Here is a 20,071-nt window from a genome sequence, read left to right as displayed (position 1 = left end):
ATAATGTATGCAGTTGTATCCTAATGTGTGCAGTTGGATGAAGACCCAAGTAGCAGCACCTTGCGCCTGTATGGCCTCTGTTGTATCCAGCTGCTTATGTTTAAGTTCCTGAACATCAGCATCTTGAAGATCATCTTCTTGGTACTCCATTTGCATTGAAAGATCCTCCTCGTCCTGATTTCCATCTTTGACCTGTTGACACTCTGCTGCTTCCTGATCTGTATTGGCAACATCTGGGAGCATTCAACAAACATATCAATTGGATTTCGGAAAAATACGTCTTCATACCGCACATTAATAATTCAGTTCACGATGTAGTTGCTACGAACCGTATGTTTGTCTATCGTAGGCCCCGTCGCTGATATGTTCATATAGATCCGATTCTTGTTTAGTTTCACGTTGCCCGCTGTCTTGCATCCTCTCGCGCGAGCTCTCCAACGTACGAAGACGCTTGTTAATAAACTCACTGTAGTCACCCGTCGAACGCTCATTGTCTGCTTGTCCCGGTTTTCTTTTAAAGCTCTGAAATGCATATTTCGACAAAACTCATTGTAAAAAAAAAAAAAAAAGATGAGAAAAATGTAAAAGCTCACAGGAAGACAGAATTCCAAACAACACTACCTGAGTGTTGTTATGTGTCAGCGACTGTGACGCCATACTGGAAGACAGTTTTGACTGGTGACCTTCTGATTGGTTAGCATCAGCTGCTCCAGTCCCGCACTCCTATGAAATCAAGTATACGGGAAAGTATTGAAGAACAGTTTTTCCATTCATTTCAAAAAGCTGTCGACATAGACAAGACAACCAAAACCTAAAAGCGATAGTCAAGCGATTGAAAAACATTACGTTATCCAAAGACCTTAATTCATGCTAACATCAAATCCCACCTCTTTTGCTTGATCTCTCTCTGATGCCTCTCCAGCCAGCTCCACAGCAGTATCACTCTGGAAATTCTCCTCTCCGGTTTGCCCATCAGTGCTGTGATCTTTCCTCTCAGCTGGCTCCGGCTGTTCTTCCACATCATCCTTAGCGTCACCATCCTCCTGTAGGCAAGGGTGGCACATTCAAGCTAAAACCGTCACGGCGAGCAAGCCGTTCATATCTTTACCTTAAGATCGGTCCCTTCCTCTTTTGGAACGGACGGATTCTCATCTGTTTTTGATTCTTTGTCTTCGGTTGCTAGATCATCTTCTTTGTCTTCGGTTTGGATATCATCACTCGTTTCCGTTTCAGTCTTTGATTCCGGGTCTCTGTGGTCATCGTCTTCTTGGGTTAACTTGTCTTCCTCTAACTGCTCATTTCCCTCCTGCTCCTCATCTCCCTCTTTCGGTCCGTCTCCATTCTCTTCTGCGGCGATCGCTTGCTCGTCAATATCAAATGGATGTTCTTCTGAAAAATAATAATAAAATGGAGACAGTGTGAAAAATGTTAATTAAGAAAAGTATAGTTCTTTTTTTTTTTTAAAGGATCCATATCATGCAATATCAACTTTATCCAAGATTTTCTTTCTTTCTTTATTTTTCTTTCTATTAAAAAGGAATGGACCAATGTGGTCTTCAACAAGAACAAGGCTCACCATCTCCTTCACCTTCTCCATCGTCACCCATCTCATCAACCTGGTCCAGGTTAAGATCGTCAGGTAGCTCCATAGCCTCGGGTTCAGGTCTTTTATCTTCTTGGCCATGATAAGGATCCACTTCATTCTCATCAAAATCTCTCTAGTAAACAGAAAAAAACAAAAAATGGAAATGTATCAAAGCACATTAAGAGGTACGTTTGAATTTCTCAGAATAAACATTCTCGGATGCTTACCTCATCTCTTTGTTCGTTGATTTTGTCTTTCCCATCAGCCTCCGCCTGGTCATTATGTTTTTCTTCATTTTTATCACCTTCAGTAGCATCCAAGTTGTCTTCCTTCGCAGCTAATACGGATTCAGACTAAACAGGTGTGAAGGTACAAGATTATGATTTTTTTTTTTTTTTTTAATAATTCGAAGAGTATTTAACTCTTCCTCTAATTTAGTAAAAGTTGTAGTAGTCATGAAACTAAGTTTAATTTAGAATTTGGTACCTGGTCCATGCCCTGGTGGGAAGACTCGTCCTCTTTGTCACTTCCTCCTTCATCATCCTCCTCTTCATCGTCCCCACCCCACATTCTCTCATCGAGAGTTTCTGCCTGTCCATCACCCAGATCACCCATCATTTTATCCATCTCCTCCTGGTCATTCTCTTTATCCGACTCATCTTCATCTGTAAGTCAGAGATGTATAAATCATTGTTCGAAGAAGAGCATTCGAAAGATATGAATTTACATACCAGCACTATTTTCATCACCATCATGTGTTTGGCCATCAAAGTCCTCGGACATCTCAACAGCATTGTCTTCTGCTTTCATTTTCTTCTCATCTTTATGTTCCTTCTCTTGACCCTCCGCAAAGGTGTCCTCCACCTTAAATATAATTCAACCAGTAGTTTAAATACATTTTTATTAAACATCCATTACTGGAAATTAACTGTAACATATGAAGTTGACCTGATCTTCACTGGAAATTGTTTCACTGACATCCTTGGTGCCTTCGCCTTCACCAATTCCGCCACCCTCATAATCATGAAACTCAGTGGCACCTTCACCTTCTCCAGGTGTTAGTTCTTGAGGCAAGCAGAAACCCTAAGGAGAACCGTGAAATGAAAATGAATGAGGACATGATTCAATTTCTAAATAACTAACTGAACGGCGACAATGTGGACATTTGTTGATTTTGTACCTTCTGAGCGAGCTCAGTGAAGACGTTAGCCAACACTGAGAGCAGTTTGGCAGTGCATCTGTGCACTCCCACAGACGCAGACAGGAAGTAACGGACCAGGTCTGAGTAAATCCCCAGCAGAGGCTCCACACGCACTAGCATCCTGCACGCTCTGTTTACCTCCTGAAAAGACAAACAGATGAAGCATTTCATTAACTGAGCTCAAGGGGAAAAAAATTACACCAAAAAATTATAGGGACACGATTAACAGATCACCGTAATTTCCAGACTATAAGGCGCACCGGACTATAAGGCGCACCTTCAATGAATGGCCCATTTTAAAACTTTGTCCTTATATAAGGCACACCGGACTATAAGGCGCACCATTAATGCATCATGTCAGATTTTTAATCCAAATCAAATCATTCTCCATTTTATCTTTTTTATTTCAACTTCAGACGCAATAAATTACTTTATAATCACAAAATAATGATCCATAGTCTTTTTGATTCATGATTCTCAGTCTTCAGCGGGCCACTTATGATTGATTTTATGACACAATGCTTCGGGCCAGTTTAAATTTAGACGCGGGCCAAATGCGGCCCGGAATTTGGTCCATATATAAGGCGCACCGGACTCTAAGGCGCACGGTCGACTTTTGAGAAAATTTAAGGTTTTTAGGTGCGCCTTATAGTCCGGAAAATACGGTAAGCATTTCATTAACTGAGCTCAAGGAAAAAAATAAATAAAAATAATAGGGGGGGAAAAAAATCATGTGAGCGCAGTACCAACTTACGTTTCAAATCACTAACTAGACAAGACAATATATTTGACAAAACTCTCAAACCTGGAGCTTCTGCGTCTTAAAAGAGTCTGTGTGTATCTTTAAGCAGCTGAGGAGCCTCTCCAGCTTGGCGTTCACATCTCCCACACACAGAGCCTCCACATCTGCTGCCAGCTCCTCTTCCAAGTGATGGGTGAAGTGTTTTGGCTTCAGTAAGTCTCCCGCATCCTCTTTGTCTACCTCTTTGCTATCATTCACTGGATCTGATTTGAAAAATCAAATCACATGTTAAATACAAAGAATGACACTGGTTATCTTTTGGAAGCATTATTCTCACCTATCTTGCCAACTTCCTGAGCGCTTTTCTCATTTGTCTCCCTTCTCTTTACAAGTGTCTGGACAGCGTACAGCAAGTTCTTTATGGTTGTGTCCAGATCAGCAGAAAACTCGGAACAGAATGCAGACAGGTCATCTGAAAACCAAGCAAAAAAAAAACCCAGAAACTACATTAGTCAGAGTTTCGAATTTTCTGTAGTAGAAAAATACACTACAGTTTTGTCCAATCACCTGCGGTAGTTTGTCCATCTGAGAGATGCTGATTCTTCCAAGAGGCAAACTCGGTGATGCTTTTCATTGCTTCTTTGTGAACAAACTTGAAGCTCTGGATGACGGCTGGCATTAGGTGCTTATTGCTCGGACGTGTGCCTGGCATGAAGAGCTGTTCGATTTCACACAACTGAGACATCACAGTTGCCAGCTGATCAAAAGCCGAGCAACACGTTGCGAAATCCTTCCTAAAAGTAATTGAGCCATTTAGTGTGGATTTATTCTTTTATGACATTCCCAGAAGAGTGTCTTACCATGTCAGAAGTACTTTCTCGGAGTTCTTCTGTGCTATTTGATGAAGCGCGGTCTTTAAGTTCAGGATCTGCTCCAGCATTGCAGCGACACGCTGGTCCACCTGCCTCCAGGTGGCATCTCCTTTCCGCATCTGGCAAATAGGGGCCTGATGGCGAGCTACCATTGGGGATGTGCATCTCAGAGAGTCATGCCGGGAGTTGCTGTTGTCCTCCTCCTGTGGTTGAAGAGCTTCGGGACAGCACTGCATGAGCCAGGACAGCTGCTGGAGGAGGGTTGAACACTGAGCAGCATGAGCCTGGCCTTTGCTGACCCAATTGGAAAGCGATGCCTGAGGTAGGAGTGTGCAGTCTTCTCGTTGAGTTTGGAGTTTGATATCTTGGACCGTGCTTGTTAGCTTCCTAATGATAAAAGAAGAAAACAGCAAATTGCTTTTGGTGTTGATTTATTCGTTTCAATATTCTCCTTTTAATTACCGTATTTTCTGGACTATAAGGCGCACCGGACTATAAGGCGCACCTTCAATGAATGGCCCATTTTAAAACTTTGTCCTTATATAAGGCGCACTGGACTATAAGGCGCACCATTAATGCATCATGTCAGATTTTTAATCCAAATCAAATCATCCTCCATTTTATCTTTTTTATTTCAACTTCAGACGCAACAAATCACTTTATAATCACAAAATAATGATCCATAGTCTTTTTGATTCATAGTCTTCAGCGGGCCACTTATGATTGATTTCATGACACAATGCTTTGGGCCAGTTTAAATTTAGGAATTTGGTCCATATATGAGGCGCACCGGACTATAAGGCGCACTGTCGGCTTTTGAGAAAATATTAGGTTTTTAGATGCGCCTTATAGTTCGGAAAATACGGTATGTTGGATTATACATTTGGTGGCTAGGCAGGCGACAAACCTCAAACGGACCCATTGCTCAGTCAGCTTGGCCAGTCGTTGCCGCTGTCTGAGGAGTAGTTTGAAGAGGTGAGATGAAAAACCTCGGCATCGCTCGATGTTTCCCAGACCCAAGTCCTACAAAAGAGAGCCACACACACACTAAAGTGTTTTTCCCTTTCCCATCAGCTTTAATACAGCATACTAATGATTCCCTAAATTTGTACATTTGATGTTTTTAAACAAGAAATAGTTACGAGTCAGATAAAAAGACATTTCTTACTTTATTAGCATGGTGGAGCGCTGTCTTGAGAGCATTCATCCTCGCCCATGAACGATAGAAATAACGCTGACATCCATCCCATGTGGTGATCAACTCTGAAAACAACCTAAACCGTCAAGAATAAAATGCAATTAAAGGACACAACTGCAGTGGGATCTAATTTTAGAAATGAACAGGTGAAGCTCACGTAGTCTCAGTCGAATCGGGGTTCATAACATTAGCAAGAGCGGTGCTCAAATCCAGTGGCTGTATGCAGAGAGTTTCCTCTTGGTCAGCTGTCTTGTTCCATACCAACCCTTTACGGTATGACAGACCTTATGCAACAATGAGAGAAAATAGAGTGTGAAACTTTTGAATGGTTTGGAATTTTTATGTGAAAGTTAAAATAACCTATTTCGGCGAGTATTTTGAATAGGCCAGACAGAGCTCTCTGCTTCTGCTGCAGGATGTTTTTGGCCCGAGCTGTCTGTTTCTCTTTTTCAACTGACGTGTCAATGGTGAGTGCCTGCATTTCGTTGAGATTTCTCAGGACTTCACCTAGGAAGAAAAAATAAAAAAATCTTAATGCAGTTTTTTTTGACAAATAAATGGCATATTTATCGGACAAAGTCTTGAGCGAACAAAATTGAAACCTGCATTTTAATTGTAATTTTTAATGGGACTTAAAACAAATTTTTTGATCGCCTTTCAGGTTTTTCCTCCACTTTAATGTAGCCATGTAGTAGTAATAATAACTTCACAATTTAATAATAATAATAATTTGAAACCGCATCACACGTGAACTGCTCCAGTGAGAGGTATATTACCAGTGAAAATGTCCAGATCTTCAGTCAACTCCATTGCTGGGTGTTTCTTAAGATGTTGGACACATAATTTCTTCATCTTTCTGGCCAGAGCAGGTAGACATCCTTGCAGCAATTCCAAATTGACTCCCTCATCTTGACCCTCATTCTAAAAAAATCCCCACATCATCGTCAATGCGCTGAATCATTTGAGATGTTTACAAATCTAAGATAAGACCCAAACCTGCTGGTGGACATTTTTTTCTGGCAAGGCTTTTATGAGTGCCTGATGAAGTCGGTGAATAGGTGTTTCCTCTGGATCAGTATTATTAACGTTGGTTTTCTGTTCTACCAGAAAAGTAACGCAAGGGCCATTCAGAATCTGCTCAAGCTTCTTGATAAACTTGAAAAGGGTCCTAGACAGAAAAACAACACAAAGTAATGGTAAATAATAACAAAAATATTTTTGAAATAATAGCCAGAAAGGCACTACAATTTTAATTCATATCTTACCGATGCGTCTTTTCCACCGACTGCTTGATAGACCAGAAATTGACATCGTTCCACTTTGAGATCTTGACAAAATCCTAAATCAAATAAAATTGAAATGGTTATTTTTTTCATGTAACGTACACAATTTTCTACGTTTTATATATTACAAAAAAAAAAAAGTACCTTAAGCTCCTTCTCAATGGGTTGCCTGAGCTCTTTGATTTTGTTCTGAATGCCGTCTGAAAATTGACTGTAGTATTTGTGCAGGTTCCACAGAAGATTAGCTAGAGTAACTGTAAAATAAGGCAATATTAATGCTATTTATTATATTCCCAACCTCAAACAGTCAAATCCTGATAAAAGGGGCTTGTGTGTGCATTATGTAAGCATTGTGTCACAAAGACAAGTGCAATCTCACCTTGTCCAGGCTGAGTGGGGAGCAGGAGGAGGTGGCAGTGAAAGCTGAGTAACATAGTCAAGCGGGTTTGGAACTCGCCTAGACTAGAACTCTCCACGAAGGCCTGAAGTGTGGACGACAACGAGGAGAGCGACAAAGCTGCCGTCTCTTCGCCTAGACAGAACAATGCTTTAATACAAACCGTATTTTCCTGGACTATAAGGCGCACTGGACTATAAGGCGCACCTTCAATGAATGGCCCATTTTAAAACTTTGTCCTTATATAAGGCACACCGGACTATAAAGCGCACCATTAATGCATCATGTCAGATTTTTAATCCAAATCAAATCATTCTCCATTTTATCTTAACTTTAGATGCAACAAATTACTTTATAATCACAAAATAATGATCCATAGTCTTTTTGATTCATGATTCATAGTCTTCAGCGGGCCACTTATGATTGATTTCATGACACAATGCTTCGGGCCAGTTTAAATTTAGGAATTTGGTCCATATATGAGGCGCACCGGAGACTATAAGGCGCACTGTCGGCTTTTGAGAAAATTTTAGGTTTTTAGGTGCGCCTTATAGTCCGGAAAATACGGTACTTGGAAAATGGTCATTAAAAATCCAAAATCCAGTACACAGGATGTGAGCTTTTTTTGCGGGGGGCGTACCTGTATTAGCATTCATCATGTGATCCTCCAGATATTTTGTCAAAAGCTGGTAAATAGAGAACCAGTGCTTCGTGGATTTCTCAGTATGCCTTTCCACAGCATTGTCCAGACTGCTTGACCAACAACTGCCACAGAAGAATGCATTGATGTCTACAATTACAACTGCACAAAAAAAAAAAAAAAGATAATACTTTCAAGGTTTCGGGACTATATTGTCTTACTTTAACTCCAGTTTGTGCCACTTGATAATGAGCTGTGTTATTGGTGCTATGTTGTTCTCTAGAGAGACTGCACGGCTTGCATTATTCTCCCAATCCTGAGAAAAAAAAAAAAAAGGAAAAAAATGAACAAAAATCTAACATAATAATAATAATAATAATAATAATAAATATCTAACATATGGCGATTCTTCACTGATTTGAATCGTAATCAAAATTTTTTTTCTTACGTGCTTTGGTGAAATATTAAAAAAATCTACTCGCAAATACTTCAAAAGTCTTTTCGATATTGAGGGACATCAAACAAGTTGCATCTTACTTGTGCTTTACTCAAAAGTATCTCCAGGCCATTGAGGAACTTTGCCAGAGGACTGGACAAGCTGAATGCCATGATCCTCTCAATCACCACGATTAGCTGACGACCAAAAAAAAAAAAATTACATTGTACATTGCAGTTGTACCTGATACAATACATCTCAGGCAAGCAGTCTTTATTTCCTAAGGTTTAATCCTGGAATATTGGAATTCTTATGTCACTCACCTGCACAAGTGCTGGATGCTCCGGCCAATCCTCAAGCCTCTGTTTTACCGCTGCCATCATTTGTTCCAGAACGGGAAGACAGAGGCGTGCCTCACTGATATTAGGGTGTTGATAAAAGTCATAAGGCTTTTCAGAGTTGAGAACCATAATATCTGATCCTGGTAAGCCTTGCACTGTGTTCTGGAGGAGAGTTGACAGCAGCAGCTCACTGCCTGTAAACTGCTGGTTTAGTTCTGCATCTGAATCACAAAAAAAAAATCCCAATTTGGAATTCATATCTGTTTTTTCCTTGCTCAATGTGGATTTCCAATAAGAACACTCACCAATTAGATGATAGAAGTGTGTAACCAAGGGGGCAGCTATTTGGTAAGACAAAAGCAGGGCCTTGATATAGTCACTGCTTTGTCCGTTGGGTGCTCGGTTCTGGTACCACAATGCTTGGGCATGACCTAGACATAGGCGCTGATGAATTTCAACTACTGTGTTCATTGCAGGAGTTGATAAGAAACTTCTTTCGTCAAGCCTTTTCCCGGCATCCTCCTCCATGTCCGCATCTGCGGGGCCCTCCAGGCTCGGCAGAGACATGTCTGCAAAGTCCTGGATGGAAAATGATCACATCTTCAAATTCAATGTAAGCCTTTGAATCAATTTTTCTTGACAATTAACATAGAAAGTCTATGTTTTTATTATTTTTTATCTTTCACCCTGAATTTGAATAGTGTGAACATAACTTTAATAGTTGGAATTTAATACCTTGTCAAACTGAGGGAACAGATATCTGAAGTCCTTCTCCTCTTGCTGCTCCTCAGTCAGTCCTCCACCATGCAATTGACTGCGGCTACGATACAGACAAGCATCCTGCTCTTCTTGGTCTCTCTTCTTTTTCTCCATCTCGTCCCATTCGTTAACTAGAGCCTAAAGGGCATCATAGCAAAGACAGCACAATAACGACGACATGCAAGACAATGATTTGACCCCCCCAAAAAAAAAAGAAGTAGTTCTGACCTGACAGATGTGCCTAAAGATGTTTCGTGTGTCATCACTGAAATGTCCTGTATTAAGTGTGTGGCACTGCACGAAGAGAAGAGCAGTGAGAAGCAATGTGGAGCTTGGCAGGTCCTCGTGATTAAGATCTTGTTGTGACAGTAGCTTCCTAAGACTCTGCAAAATTCCCAGACATTCTTTGGAGCAGAGGAAGTCAGCATGGGCGAGGTAAGATTGCAAACTGGGGGATAGAGAGGGAAAGGAAAGGAGGCAGGACACCAGTTTGGAAAGTGTAGGAATGTCATATTGAGAGGGAGTTATTTGGGAAGCCACCAGTTTCATGCCGTATCGGAGCTGCAGGATTCCTGTCTGCATTGGGCCGACTACATCGGGGTAAAGCGGATAGTCCTCTTGGATCCTCTGGAAGAAGCACTGCTGAGAGTTCTGCCACACAATCTCCTCCTTCAGCAAACTTTGGATCGCTGACCGGGATAATGTCGAGGAACTCTGCAGAGCCCTCTGGAGGCGTGAGAGAAGGTCTTGCACTGCAGATGCTTGACCGATGCTGCAGAGGTAGTGCTGGAGGTCCTGGAATAACCTTCCGTAGTTGGGTTCCTGGGGACGGAATGCTTGCTTCCTGGAAAGCTCGGCTACTTGCGCCTTGACCTGCTGCATACGGATCCACAGATACCTATAAACACATATAAAAAATAATGGGTATACTGCAGAGTTCAAAATGCAGTTTTGTAAGGCGCCATGTGACGACATGGCACAGGCAGAGATGGCATCTTAGTTGGAACAGCTTAATCTGATTTTTTTAATCCATTATTTTATTTTATTTTTTTATTTCTTTGTTATTTTTTTATTTATTTTGTTATTTATTTCTTCATTCATTCATTCATTTTTTTGCATTTTATTAATGGTTCGGACCTGATTCGAGGATGCTGGAGGCCATCAGTGGTACTCGACTCCCCCAACTCTGCTCCAGTCATCAGCTCAGAGGACAGGCTCCGTACTTTCCACTCCGTCTCCAGAGTGGCAAACTAAGAAGAAGACAAACACTTCTATTGCAGATGTTGTCCGAAAATCACAACTCGATGGGAAAAAGTTTGCTCGTACCTCCTGCTGGGCATAAGTGAGTTTGTAGGCCCTTTTGACAGCTGGGTCATAGATGGTCTGGGGTACCCATAAATTGATATGGACCAACCCCATGTTGACCCAGAACACACCAGCGCAGGCCACAGAGTCCCCGCCTTCAATTTTGTTTTCAACATATTGCTTTACGCAGGCAATGCAGGCGTCCAGTACTCCATCAGGGAGCAATTTAAGTTGAATAAAATTGCGAAGAATTCTCTGGATCTCCTCGGCATCAATCAGTGGGTTGGCTGTCTCAACCAGGTTCTCGCAGCTATCCAGATAAACCTTGTGCATGTTGGGAGGCAACAGATGTGCCATGCTCTGCAACTGTCGACGTAGGATGACACCCTGGAGCCTCAAATCTGTGTATCTTAAGACATATGATGTGATCAGAAAAGTGTACTTTGGCAGTATTATAATATTGCCTACCTTAAATCTGCCATTGCTGCAAAGGACATATTGTCCCACAAGATGGCAGTCAAGTCCCGGAGCTGCTTAGTCTGTTCCTTCCACTCCCCTAGGGTCACATGTGAGATGAAGAGAGCGGTCCCTGATGGTTCCCATTGACTTCCAGTTGCACTGCACTTGAGCACGCCCAGTGCGCAATGTGACCACACAGCTTTATTTAACAAAGCTGGTCCCTATAAAAAAAAAACAATATTATACAATGTGTTGTCTTGAGACACTATTAGTGTCAAAATATATGTTAAGAGCCAATACCATATTTTTTGCTTCATAATGTGGCTCTGAATGTGGATTTTTGCTCGGATTGAGTGGATCCCATTTCAGCCAACGGTCAGGATCGGATGTTGCGGTGTTTTTCCACAGAGCAGCCAAAGCTTCGGATAGTAGCGCACACCACACAAACTGTAGTTCCTCTGCTGGCTGCTGGGTATATAATCATCACCCGAAGATTAATTCATCAAAGTGTGTTTTTGTGTATTACCGTATTTTCCGTACTATTTGGCGCACCTAAAACCACCAATTTTCTCAAAAGCCGACAGTGCGCCTTATAATCCGGTGCGCCTTATATATGGACCAATATTGAGCTACTATGGCAGGCGTGTCCAAATATATGGACTTATATATGGACAAAGTTTTAAAATGGGCCATTCATTGAAGGTGCGCCTTATAATCCGGTGCGCCTTATATATGGACAAAGTTTTAAAATGGGCCATTCATTGAAGGTTTTATAATCCGGCGTGCCTTATAGTGCGGAAAATATGGTAAAAAAATAAACAAAAAAAAAAAGAATTACACTTGCCTTTTCACTCCTGAGCAGAAACCACAGTGGCTGAAGTTGAATGACACTCATTGGTGTGGACTGGAGGCAATAACGGAGATGTTTGGAGACTTCTAGGCGCAAGCTGTCCAGTGCTTCCTGGTCACTGTAAATTAATTAGACCCAAAAAAAAAAAATCACTCTCATAGTTTTATTTTGTTATGTTATTGAGTTAAGTTTTACCCATGTGACGATAGCTGCAAGAAATCTGTACTGAGCCTCAGCTGATTGAGTACAGCCACTTCCTCAGTCAAGGGCCACAATTGAGTCCTGAGGCGAAGGTGTTGTAATTCTTGTTGAGAAAGAGAGATTTCTCCTGCGGGTCCATCCTCTTCAGACATGCTACGGGTCTCCAAGACCCCACAGGAGGTCATCTGCTGCTGCTGGTGCGCCACACTTGACACCAACCTCTCCAATATTGCTTATGGGTAAATACATCAAAATGTGGTTATTATTTTATTCACTCCAATACTGTACGAGACTGGATGAAATCTCACCAGATTTTTGTGTATCCAGCTCATTGTTTGCCAGCAGAACGAGTCCCCAGGCTTCAAGCAAGCTTTCTTTAATGTCCACACGGAGTCCAGCCACCTGAAGACAGACTAGGTCTTGCTTCCAATTTCTGAAGGTCTGATCAAAAGTGAGCTCTTTCACTTCCAGGGCTTTACTCCAAACTCTGAGCTGTGATGCACACTTCGCAACAGTCTCCATCTAGAAAACATAATGATTGTGGATTTTCAGATTACATTTTTATCTGTATCCAATCTACTCAAATAAATACAGGGAGTTAGAAATGAATTTATGACTTGAGGGTTTCAAACCTTGAACGGCAGAGATTTTCCGAGTGTTCTCTGGATGCCTTTTAGAGCTGTAGCCACAGACACTGGAGTGGACAGAAGAGTCTCAATGGTTCCTGCAACAGCCTTTAGCCCTTGGTAGCATCTGGGGGAAAGAAATTAAGAATAATTAGGAATGGGCGAGTATCAATATCGGGTTACTGTGCACTGAGGATTGATTTAAATCAGTGGTTCCCAAACTTTTGCAGGCTGGCGCCCCCTTTGGCTCCCCAGTGAATTCCTAGCGCCCCCCCCCCCCCCCCAAGGACCGGCATTTATATAAATAAATAATACATTTATATAAATAAATAAATAATACATTTATAATATCATTACCATTACGTTGAATTAGTGGGAGCACTGAGTTTGTTTCTCAGAAACGAGCCGGTCCCATCTAGACGTAATCGGAGACAATGACACCCGAAGTGATTTAAGGTTTGTCTTTTATTGCAGGATGCTTGGTCTCCATGTGTTGAAGCAGTTTTGAATGCTTCACTGCCTGGTTAGTTAGCCTGTCGCCACATATTAGCTTTGCGGGCTCGACTGGGGGAACATGTCACGTGACCGGGACGAGTGTCTTGACCTGAATTAATTGATCGTCGATAAAAAAAAAAATTCTGTGCGGCTTGGCGCCCCGGTACCAAGTGACCCACGGACCGGTACCGGTCCGCGGCCCGGTGGTTGGGGACCACTGCCCTAACCAGCTCAACACAACACAACTGTCCCCAATTTCATGTTGACTTGAACTCAAGATGATGTTGACCGCCAGAATGCGGTTTTTATTATAAGATAAAATTCTGAACATTACAAGCTTGAAATTACAAACCTGAGCTTTTGCTTTTGTAGTCTATGCTGTCGGATCTGACTGGGCCAGAGCGGCGTGTTGTGTACAAATCGACTGCCGCCCCCCTACCGCCCCCCTACCGCCCCTTTCTTCCTCACCGCCCCCCCAGATCTTTCCACCGCCCCCAGGGGGGCGGTACCGCCCACTTTGGGAACCACTGATTTAAATAATAATAAAAAACAATAATAGTAGTAATAATAATTTCTAGAAAAACAAGAGGGACATTGCAGCAGTCGCTGCTTGGGTATAAATAATAATAAAAAAAAAACATTTTATTTTGAAAAGCTTACTCTGATGTGACGTCAGCATCTCCCAGCAGGAGCAGTGGCAGAGAGAAAATGAGGTGCTTTTGGACCCACTGCCAGTGCAGGGACATCACTGCGATCCCTTGAGTATCTGCTGGCAATATGTTGCAAACGTTCCAGAAACGGTCGAGCCACTGGAGGAGCTGGAGGATCTAAACACAAAAGTTGCATGAGAAATAAATATATACAGAAATCAAATCTAGATTTTTTTTATGTAGTTGTATTTTTTATATTAATAGTAGCAGCACTAATTTAACCTCAAGCATGACGGGATCTGAGATGTAAGTCTGTCCACTGTGCATAGCTTGCAGCGTGAAGGTATCCCACAGACGAAAAAAGCTGTGCAGGTGTATGAGCACTGGATGAGGCAGGTGACCAATGTCCACCGTCCCTGTATTGGCAGAATAACCAAAGTACATTTTTAGATTCCTACAAAACTTACAAGGCAGTCAGGAGGATTTTAGGTATAAAGAATGCATCGACTTAAATTCCCTGTGCGGACCTTTGGAGAAGGCTGTGGCTATTCTCAGGGCGCAGTTTTGATCTGACACTTTGGCAGCACACTCGCAAATGACTGCCCTCTCTTCTCTGTCCATCAGCAGGGTGAGCCTGTAAATAAAAAAATATATATATTTGGGGGGGTGGGTTAAAAATATATTTAACTTTTAGAAACTGTATGTGCATTTCATTAAAAAAAAAATCACCTCAGATGTTTTGAGTAAAATATTTCAAATTGATATGATCAGCATATAATTCAGACATGACTTTTCAAATTTAAGATACATACTTTTAATAATTAATTTTAAGTGACAATTTTGACAATCTACAGTGGTACATGCATTATCTGCCCCATTTTGTAAACTACATGACAAATTTAATCTGCATAAAATAATAACAATGCTTTACTGACCTATTAGCAACAGCATTCAGCTCTTCCAGAAATTCCAAATATCTTTTCTCATCCTCAAAGTTACACTTGTTGGCTAAAATGTCCAAGTACTGCTTGTTCCAGCGCATGTCCACCAGAATTCTGTCCTCATCTGGGGAGACATAACAATGGCGGACAAGTAATTATCCTGGAATTTTTTTTTTTTTTTAAATAATCAAAGAAAAGAACATTTCCAAAAATGTCAATGTCCCACACACAATTTAAGAAAAGGTTTACCAATAATTTGCGGCTGCAGCAGCTCAGCAAGAGATTTGCCCTGGGCAGTGAGTTGGCAACTGAAAACAGCCTTAAGAGCTCGCTTTCCTGCTTCCACTTGAACCAAAGCCAGATCTACAAAAAAAAAAAAAAAGAGACAATCATGTTTTAGATTTGAGTCATTTGTTGCAAGATGATAGCGAATTAGAAAATATTCAGCTTTTGACGAGCACAAGAATGTGTTGGAGCTACAATCTTTATACTGTGTTTTTTGCAATCATTATGTTGTGGCTCACGTAGAATAACAAACCAGGGGCGTGCGTGTAGCTCTTTCCAATATGCGACAGCCAGCAACTCCGCATGACCCAGTCTCCGTGAGAGGCGCGCTCTGTGACAAGTCTAACTGCTGTTGGTATCATCTGCAGCACATGTCCTTGCTCCAGATTGTCCCTTCTCCCAAAAAAGACCAGCCCTTCATTCAAGCCACTGCTCTGAAGTACTCTCTGGAGATCAATCAAACTTAGCGGGCGCTTCCTTTAAAGACAAGACAGCCCAACTTTAATGGAGCATTAAACACTCGCACTGCGATTGGACATGACCTTGCATCCCTCATGAATAGATCAAGATGTTGGGATTCATGATCCTTACCGTTTACCCTGTAAACTGAGCGTGTTGAGGCAAAATGACAACACCTGCCCATCTCGGAGGACGGTTGAGAAACAGGAGTCTTCTGTGGAGAGCAACGCAGAAGGGAAGCTGTCAGGCCAGACGCCGGCACAAAGTAACCCAGTGTCCCAGTTTTTGGTGTCCAAAATAGCCAGCTGCTGCTCAATCAGTTGCTGGGCGAGCTGGAAAAAAATATACATAACGTGACATTACGTCATGCGTAAAAGCTCCGACGTGCACTTGACGTGTGCTTCCAATATCCGTTAATATTTCATCGTTCAATTCGTGATACCTTTTGTCTGACAGTGGTACTTTGACAAAGGGAGTAAACCTCTTGACAGGCATGCCGCAGTGCACTGGCTAAATCCACACCTCTCTGGAGCTGGCAGAACAACAAGGTGGCAGCATGGAGCATTGACGCCACCGACGAAGCAGGGGATTCTTTACAAACGAAAGCCGGACTTAATTTTGTGGACCACCAAAGTATCATCAATTTGTGTTACTGATGCTTACCCCAGATGGCAGTTTTGATGCTTTTGTGTATTTTCATTAGAAAATCACACACACAATCGCCGGTCGCTCCCGCAGTGTGCAGCAGTGTTTTCAAATCCAGTGAGTCCCAGGAGATTCCGTCATCATCCCCAGGGATGTAAATTTCTACGCCTCGGTTTCTCATGGCCCTGGAAAGTTCTCCGTGTATAGGGTCCATTGTCAGGAATAATCTGTTTCGTTGAAACAATAGCATTTTAAATAACGTTATTCATAAGATCGACTTCAAAACTTGAAGACTACCTGAAGTTCGGGTGAGGTGTAATTATTGGGATCTTTCCATCTATGACCCCACGCTCATTAATGCTGAGAGCTCCACCAGGTTCCAAGAGGGCATTGAGGCGATCTAGGACAGAGGCACTGAACACGCGTTCAAAATTATTAAGGGCAGGATAAGAGATCTTCAGTCCAAACAATTATAACTTCAGGAGGGGAGTAAAACTATGACTTACCTGCAGAAGTTAGCATTGTCCATGAGCAACCAGTCACCTGCTTGCAAGGCTTGGATTAGCGTTCCATCTAACCACTCAAATCCTCCATTGGTCCAGCCATTCTCCAACTGTGACATGTGCTCCTTCATTAACATGAAGTCCAGTTTCAGCTTTGACATGTCTGGAGGGTTAAAGCAAAAGTGTCATGCATGAGCAGTACACAATAGCACATTGTGGCTGCTTGACAGCATCATTACCTGTGAACACTTTGAGCTTTGTGTTCAATTTTTGCAAGAGCCGGATGATGACCTCGAGTTTGTTTAGAGCCTCAGAGGTCAATGTCCTTATAGAGCTTTCCAGTTTCTCTTCCCTCATCCAGTGGTTAAAGAGGCCCCATGTCTGCAGCAGAAACTCCGTGTCTTGAAGGCAGACATCCAGCGACATCAAGCCTCGCCTTGCTACCAAGGCAACCAAGTAGGACACACTTTCAAGAACTTGTTGCCATGGACGGATGATATCCACCTAAAAAAAAATAAAGTCATCATTGACAATAAAAAAAAATAAATGGTGAGCTGCATCTTGAATCCACAAACCTGTTCAAAGCCTCCCAGCAATTCTGTCGTGTCCATAGCACTGTTCATGGGCATGACCCTGAGGTAGTTTCCGGTCAAGAGTGCAAGTAGTCTCACCAGGCTGGTCTTTCCACTGCCCGTTGGCCCAACCAGTATGCTCATCCAGTTCATCTCAACACATTTCATGAGGGACTCAAGTGGCTGCAAGGCTTGATGTGTGATGGAGAGTGGCGGATCTAAGTTCACAGGGGCCCCGCCACTTCGCTGGAGGACAGAGAAGCCCACCTAACAGGGACAAATGAAATTAATGTTTGCACGGTGTTAAGAGTTATCATTTGGATCTACCTGCAAGCTGAGTGGGGTAATATGGAATTGTCGAGAACCCGTGTAAGGTTCGAAGTCTTCCCCAAACACTTTCCTGAACACTGCCAGAACCTGTGCAGTGCAAGAAGACACCCAACAATTTAACACGAGTGAGAATTATGAATAAAAAAATAAATCGATCAAAATAACAATGTGAGGAAAATAACCTGCGCCTTGTCTGCCTCTGTTCTCATCTTGTCCGCGTATACCAAAGCCACATGTTGGCCGGGGTTGAAAAATCCCGTCGACTGGTCGGCCAGCATTAGCTGACACCAGCGAAATATGTCCCGTAGGTTGAACTCCCAGGGGCTTCCTTTTTGACCCCAGTGTCGTTCAACAGTCACCTCCTGGAAAAGCTATTGAGGCACAAAGTATAAATAGCGTAGAGTAATATAAATATATCTGTATGGTATGTTATTGTATAATAAAAATAACCTACGCTGTCACTGAATTCCACCATTTTAGAAATGATTTCTTTATCAATGGCTGGAAAGATTGAATTTCCAATGAACTCCATGTCTTTGCTTGTAAGCTGGTCAACATACACCTTGAAAGAAAAAAAAAATTGATTATTTTAAGTTATTTATTATTACATATTAGATAGAAAACTGCAAACAAAAAGCATGTAACATTTTTTTTTTTTTACCTGTGTGAATCTGTTAAGGAAGGATTTGGGAAGCCCTTTACGGCCACCGCCTTGTGTGTATGGATTCTGACAACCAAAGATTTTCGTCCTCTCCTGTTGAACTTGGAAGGTCATGCCTAGCTCAGGAATGTAGATTTCTGATCGGTGATCAAAGCAGGCATTCAGTCCTTCCAACACGGTCTGCGATGCTAGATTCAGCTATTAGCAAAGAGCAAAAGACAATTTTATTGACGTGCACAAAAAAAAAAAAAACTCAAGGAATTATTTCGAGTATTTACCTCATCGAGAAGAACCCAATTCCCTGCCTTCAAAGCAGCCAGAAGTGGCCCATCGCGCCATGCAAACTCTCCCCCCTTCCCTCCCTCTACAGGTAGATCAGTCCCAAACAAATCGGTGATATCCTGACAAACAAATGTACATTTTCAATACCGGAACATTTCACATTTCAGAGTATAATACACAGGTACTTTATAATAAATATACAGTTATATGAACAAATACTTAACTGTTTGCTCTGACAAGTTGATTCGAACCAGATGGTTCCCTGAAGCTTTTGCTAGTGCGGATACAAGACTAGTCTTCCCCACGCCGGGTGATCCCTCCAACAAAACAGGCCTCGGAAGTTTTAATGCCCGCAAAAGCCTCTGGACATTCATTGCAGTAGTGCCTGCTGCAATGGTGTAGTCGGATAGGTTATTGCTCTCAGCCAGAGGACCTGTAGAGAGAGAAAAAAAAAAAGTCAACAAGTGAAATAGAAACAAATATGTATTATTATGAAATGCTATTGCCTCTCGCCTGAAATATATACAAACAAACAAAAAAAGTAGACAGCTGAGAATCATTTCCATTTAAACCCTACCTAAGGGAATGTAGAAGGGATTGATGCCAAAGAAGTCTTTGCCCCACTGAGGTTCTCGCAGAAGGCTGTTGTCGTAGATTCGTAGTGTATCGAGTGTCTCCTGATCCATTTTTTTGATTTCGCTCAGGCGCTTGTGCAAGAAGCCCAAGCACATCTTGCGTGCCATGATAGCGTTGTTGGAACTGGACACTGTGGTTCCTTCAAAAGCAAATGAGGAAGAAAAAGAAAAAATCCTATCAAGCAAAAGCCTGAGTAGGAAGGAGTAAGACAATTTGCTCACCTGAACCAATGCCATCAATATAAACAAGACATGCAGCATGGATGAGAGCTTGAACAGTGTCTTGTTTGAGGTTCCACTCTGCATCTCCTTCCTCGTCATCGCGTTTACACACAGCGTTGAGGTAGTTAACCCATGAAAGGATGTCTCTGACACTGATGATACAATGTTGGCCGAAATCCTGGAGGCTCAACCACTTTATGAAATCCAGGATCACGTCTGCGATATCACCCCCTATTTGGGACAATTTAAAAAATTAAGAAAAAAAAAAAACTTACACACGCAAAAAGATTGGATCTTCTCGAATAAATGATAAGTGTGAAAGAGGCTCATGTGTCCGACCTATCTTACCATTTAGTGACAGCCCAGTAAATAGATTGTGTTGGATGATCTGATGAAGCTCAGTCCGGTCATTGCTTTGTGTACACCAGATCTCTGTGAATCGGTTCCTGAGGGCAGGAGAAAGCTGTCCAAGTAGAAAATGTAGGTCAAGTCATTT

General features: G+C 42.1%; 1 protein-coding gene across 2 annotated transcripts in view; it reads right to left on the bottom strand.

The window, feature by feature from the left end:
- Positions 1-20,071, bottom strand: part of mdn1 (midasin AAA ATPase 1) — a 31,957-nt gene that overhangs the window by 2,446 nt on the left and 9,440 nt on the right. Inside the window, exons 33-93 of one of the 2 annotated variants that reach the window (XM_037244773.1) lie at positions 19,924-20,038; positions 19,576-19,806; positions 19,296-19,493; positions 18,943-19,151; positions 18,715-18,837; positions 18,437-18,634; positions 18,230-18,337; positions 17,958-18,146; positions 17,773-17,862; positions 17,449-17,712; positions 17,113-17,377; positions 16,877-17,036; positions 16,668-16,784; positions 16,389-16,597; positions 16,168-16,316; positions 15,858-16,057; positions 15,520-15,743; positions 15,231-15,344; positions 14,976-15,105; positions 14,568-14,674; positions 14,323-14,456; positions 14,051-14,217; positions 12,902-13,022; positions 12,578-12,791; positions 12,264-12,501; positions 12,063-12,186; positions 11,519-11,686; positions 11,228-11,439; positions 10,781-11,168; positions 10,592-10,704; positions 9,683-10,352; positions 9,431-9,592; positions 9,001-9,274; positions 8,678-8,916; positions 8,456-8,551; positions 8,140-8,234; positions 7,919-8,043; positions 7,261-7,413; positions 7,026-7,135; positions 6,864-6,937; positions 6,595-6,766; positions 6,375-6,519; positions 5,959-6,105; positions 5,756-5,882; positions 5,569-5,674; positions 5,308-5,423; positions 4,389-4,787; positions 4,096-4,322; positions 3,866-4,000; positions 3,592-3,791; positions 2,766-2,927; positions 2,534-2,668; positions 2,317-2,449; positions 2,072-2,250; positions 1,813-1,938; positions 1,577-1,718; positions 1,109-1,389; positions 888-1,043; positions 622-723; positions 330-522; positions 60-233 (exon numbers count right to left, since the gene is read on the bottom strand). In XM_037244773.1, the coding sequence (XP_037100668.1) occupies positions 60-233; positions 330-522; positions 622-723; positions 888-1,043; positions 1,109-1,389; positions 1,577-1,718; positions 1,813-1,938; positions 2,072-2,250; positions 2,317-2,449; positions 2,534-2,668; positions 2,766-2,927; positions 3,592-3,791; positions 3,866-4,000; positions 4,096-4,322; positions 4,389-4,787; positions 5,308-5,423; positions 5,569-5,674; positions 5,756-5,882; positions 5,959-6,105; positions 6,375-6,519; positions 6,595-6,766; positions 6,864-6,937; positions 7,026-7,135; positions 7,261-7,413; positions 7,919-8,043; positions 8,140-8,234; positions 8,456-8,551; positions 8,678-8,916; positions 9,001-9,274; positions 9,431-9,592; positions 9,683-10,352; positions 10,592-10,704; positions 10,781-11,168; positions 11,228-11,439; positions 11,519-11,686; positions 12,063-12,186; positions 12,264-12,501; positions 12,578-12,791; positions 12,902-13,022; positions 14,051-14,217; positions 14,323-14,456; positions 14,568-14,674; positions 14,976-15,105; positions 15,231-15,344; positions 15,520-15,743; positions 15,858-16,057; positions 16,168-16,316; positions 16,389-16,597; positions 16,668-16,784; positions 16,877-17,036; positions 17,113-17,377; positions 17,449-17,712; positions 17,773-17,862; positions 17,958-18,146; positions 18,230-18,337; positions 18,437-18,634; positions 18,715-18,837; positions 18,943-19,151; positions 19,296-19,493; positions 19,576-19,806; positions 19,924-20,038 (10,834 nt within the window). The remainder of the gene's footprint in view (positions 1-59; positions 234-329; positions 523-621; positions 724-887; positions 1,044-1,108; positions 1,390-1,576; positions 1,719-1,812; positions 1,939-2,071; positions 2,251-2,316; positions 2,450-2,533; positions 2,669-2,765; positions 2,928-3,591; positions 3,792-3,865; positions 4,001-4,095; positions 4,323-4,388; positions 4,788-5,307; positions 5,424-5,568; positions 5,675-5,755; positions 5,883-5,958; positions 6,106-6,374; positions 6,520-6,594; positions 6,767-6,863; positions 6,938-7,025; positions 7,136-7,260; positions 7,414-7,918; positions 8,044-8,139; positions 8,235-8,455; positions 8,552-8,677; positions 8,917-9,000; positions 9,275-9,430; positions 9,593-9,682; positions 10,353-10,591; positions 10,705-10,780; positions 11,169-11,227; positions 11,440-11,518; positions 11,687-12,062; positions 12,187-12,263; positions 12,502-12,577; positions 12,792-12,901; positions 13,023-14,050; positions 14,218-14,322; positions 14,457-14,567; positions 14,675-14,975; positions 15,106-15,230; positions 15,345-15,519; positions 15,744-15,857; positions 16,058-16,167; positions 16,317-16,388; positions 16,598-16,667; positions 16,785-16,876; positions 17,037-17,112; positions 17,378-17,448; positions 17,713-17,772; positions 17,863-17,957; positions 18,147-18,229; positions 18,338-18,436; positions 18,635-18,714; positions 18,838-18,942; positions 19,152-19,295; positions 19,494-19,575; positions 19,807-19,923; positions 20,039-20,071) is intronic. The other variant, XM_037244775.1, reaches the window with a different exon arrangement.

Source organism: Syngnathus acus, chromosome 24 (genome assembly GCF_901709675.1).
Source record: "Syngnathus acus chromosome 24, fSynAcu1.2, whole genome shotgun sequence".
Classification (NCBI taxonomy): Eukaryota; Metazoa; Chordata; class Actinopteri; order Syngnathiformes; family Syngnathidae; genus Syngnathus; species Syngnathus acus.
This window is presented reverse-complemented; position numbering and strand designations above follow the sequence as displayed.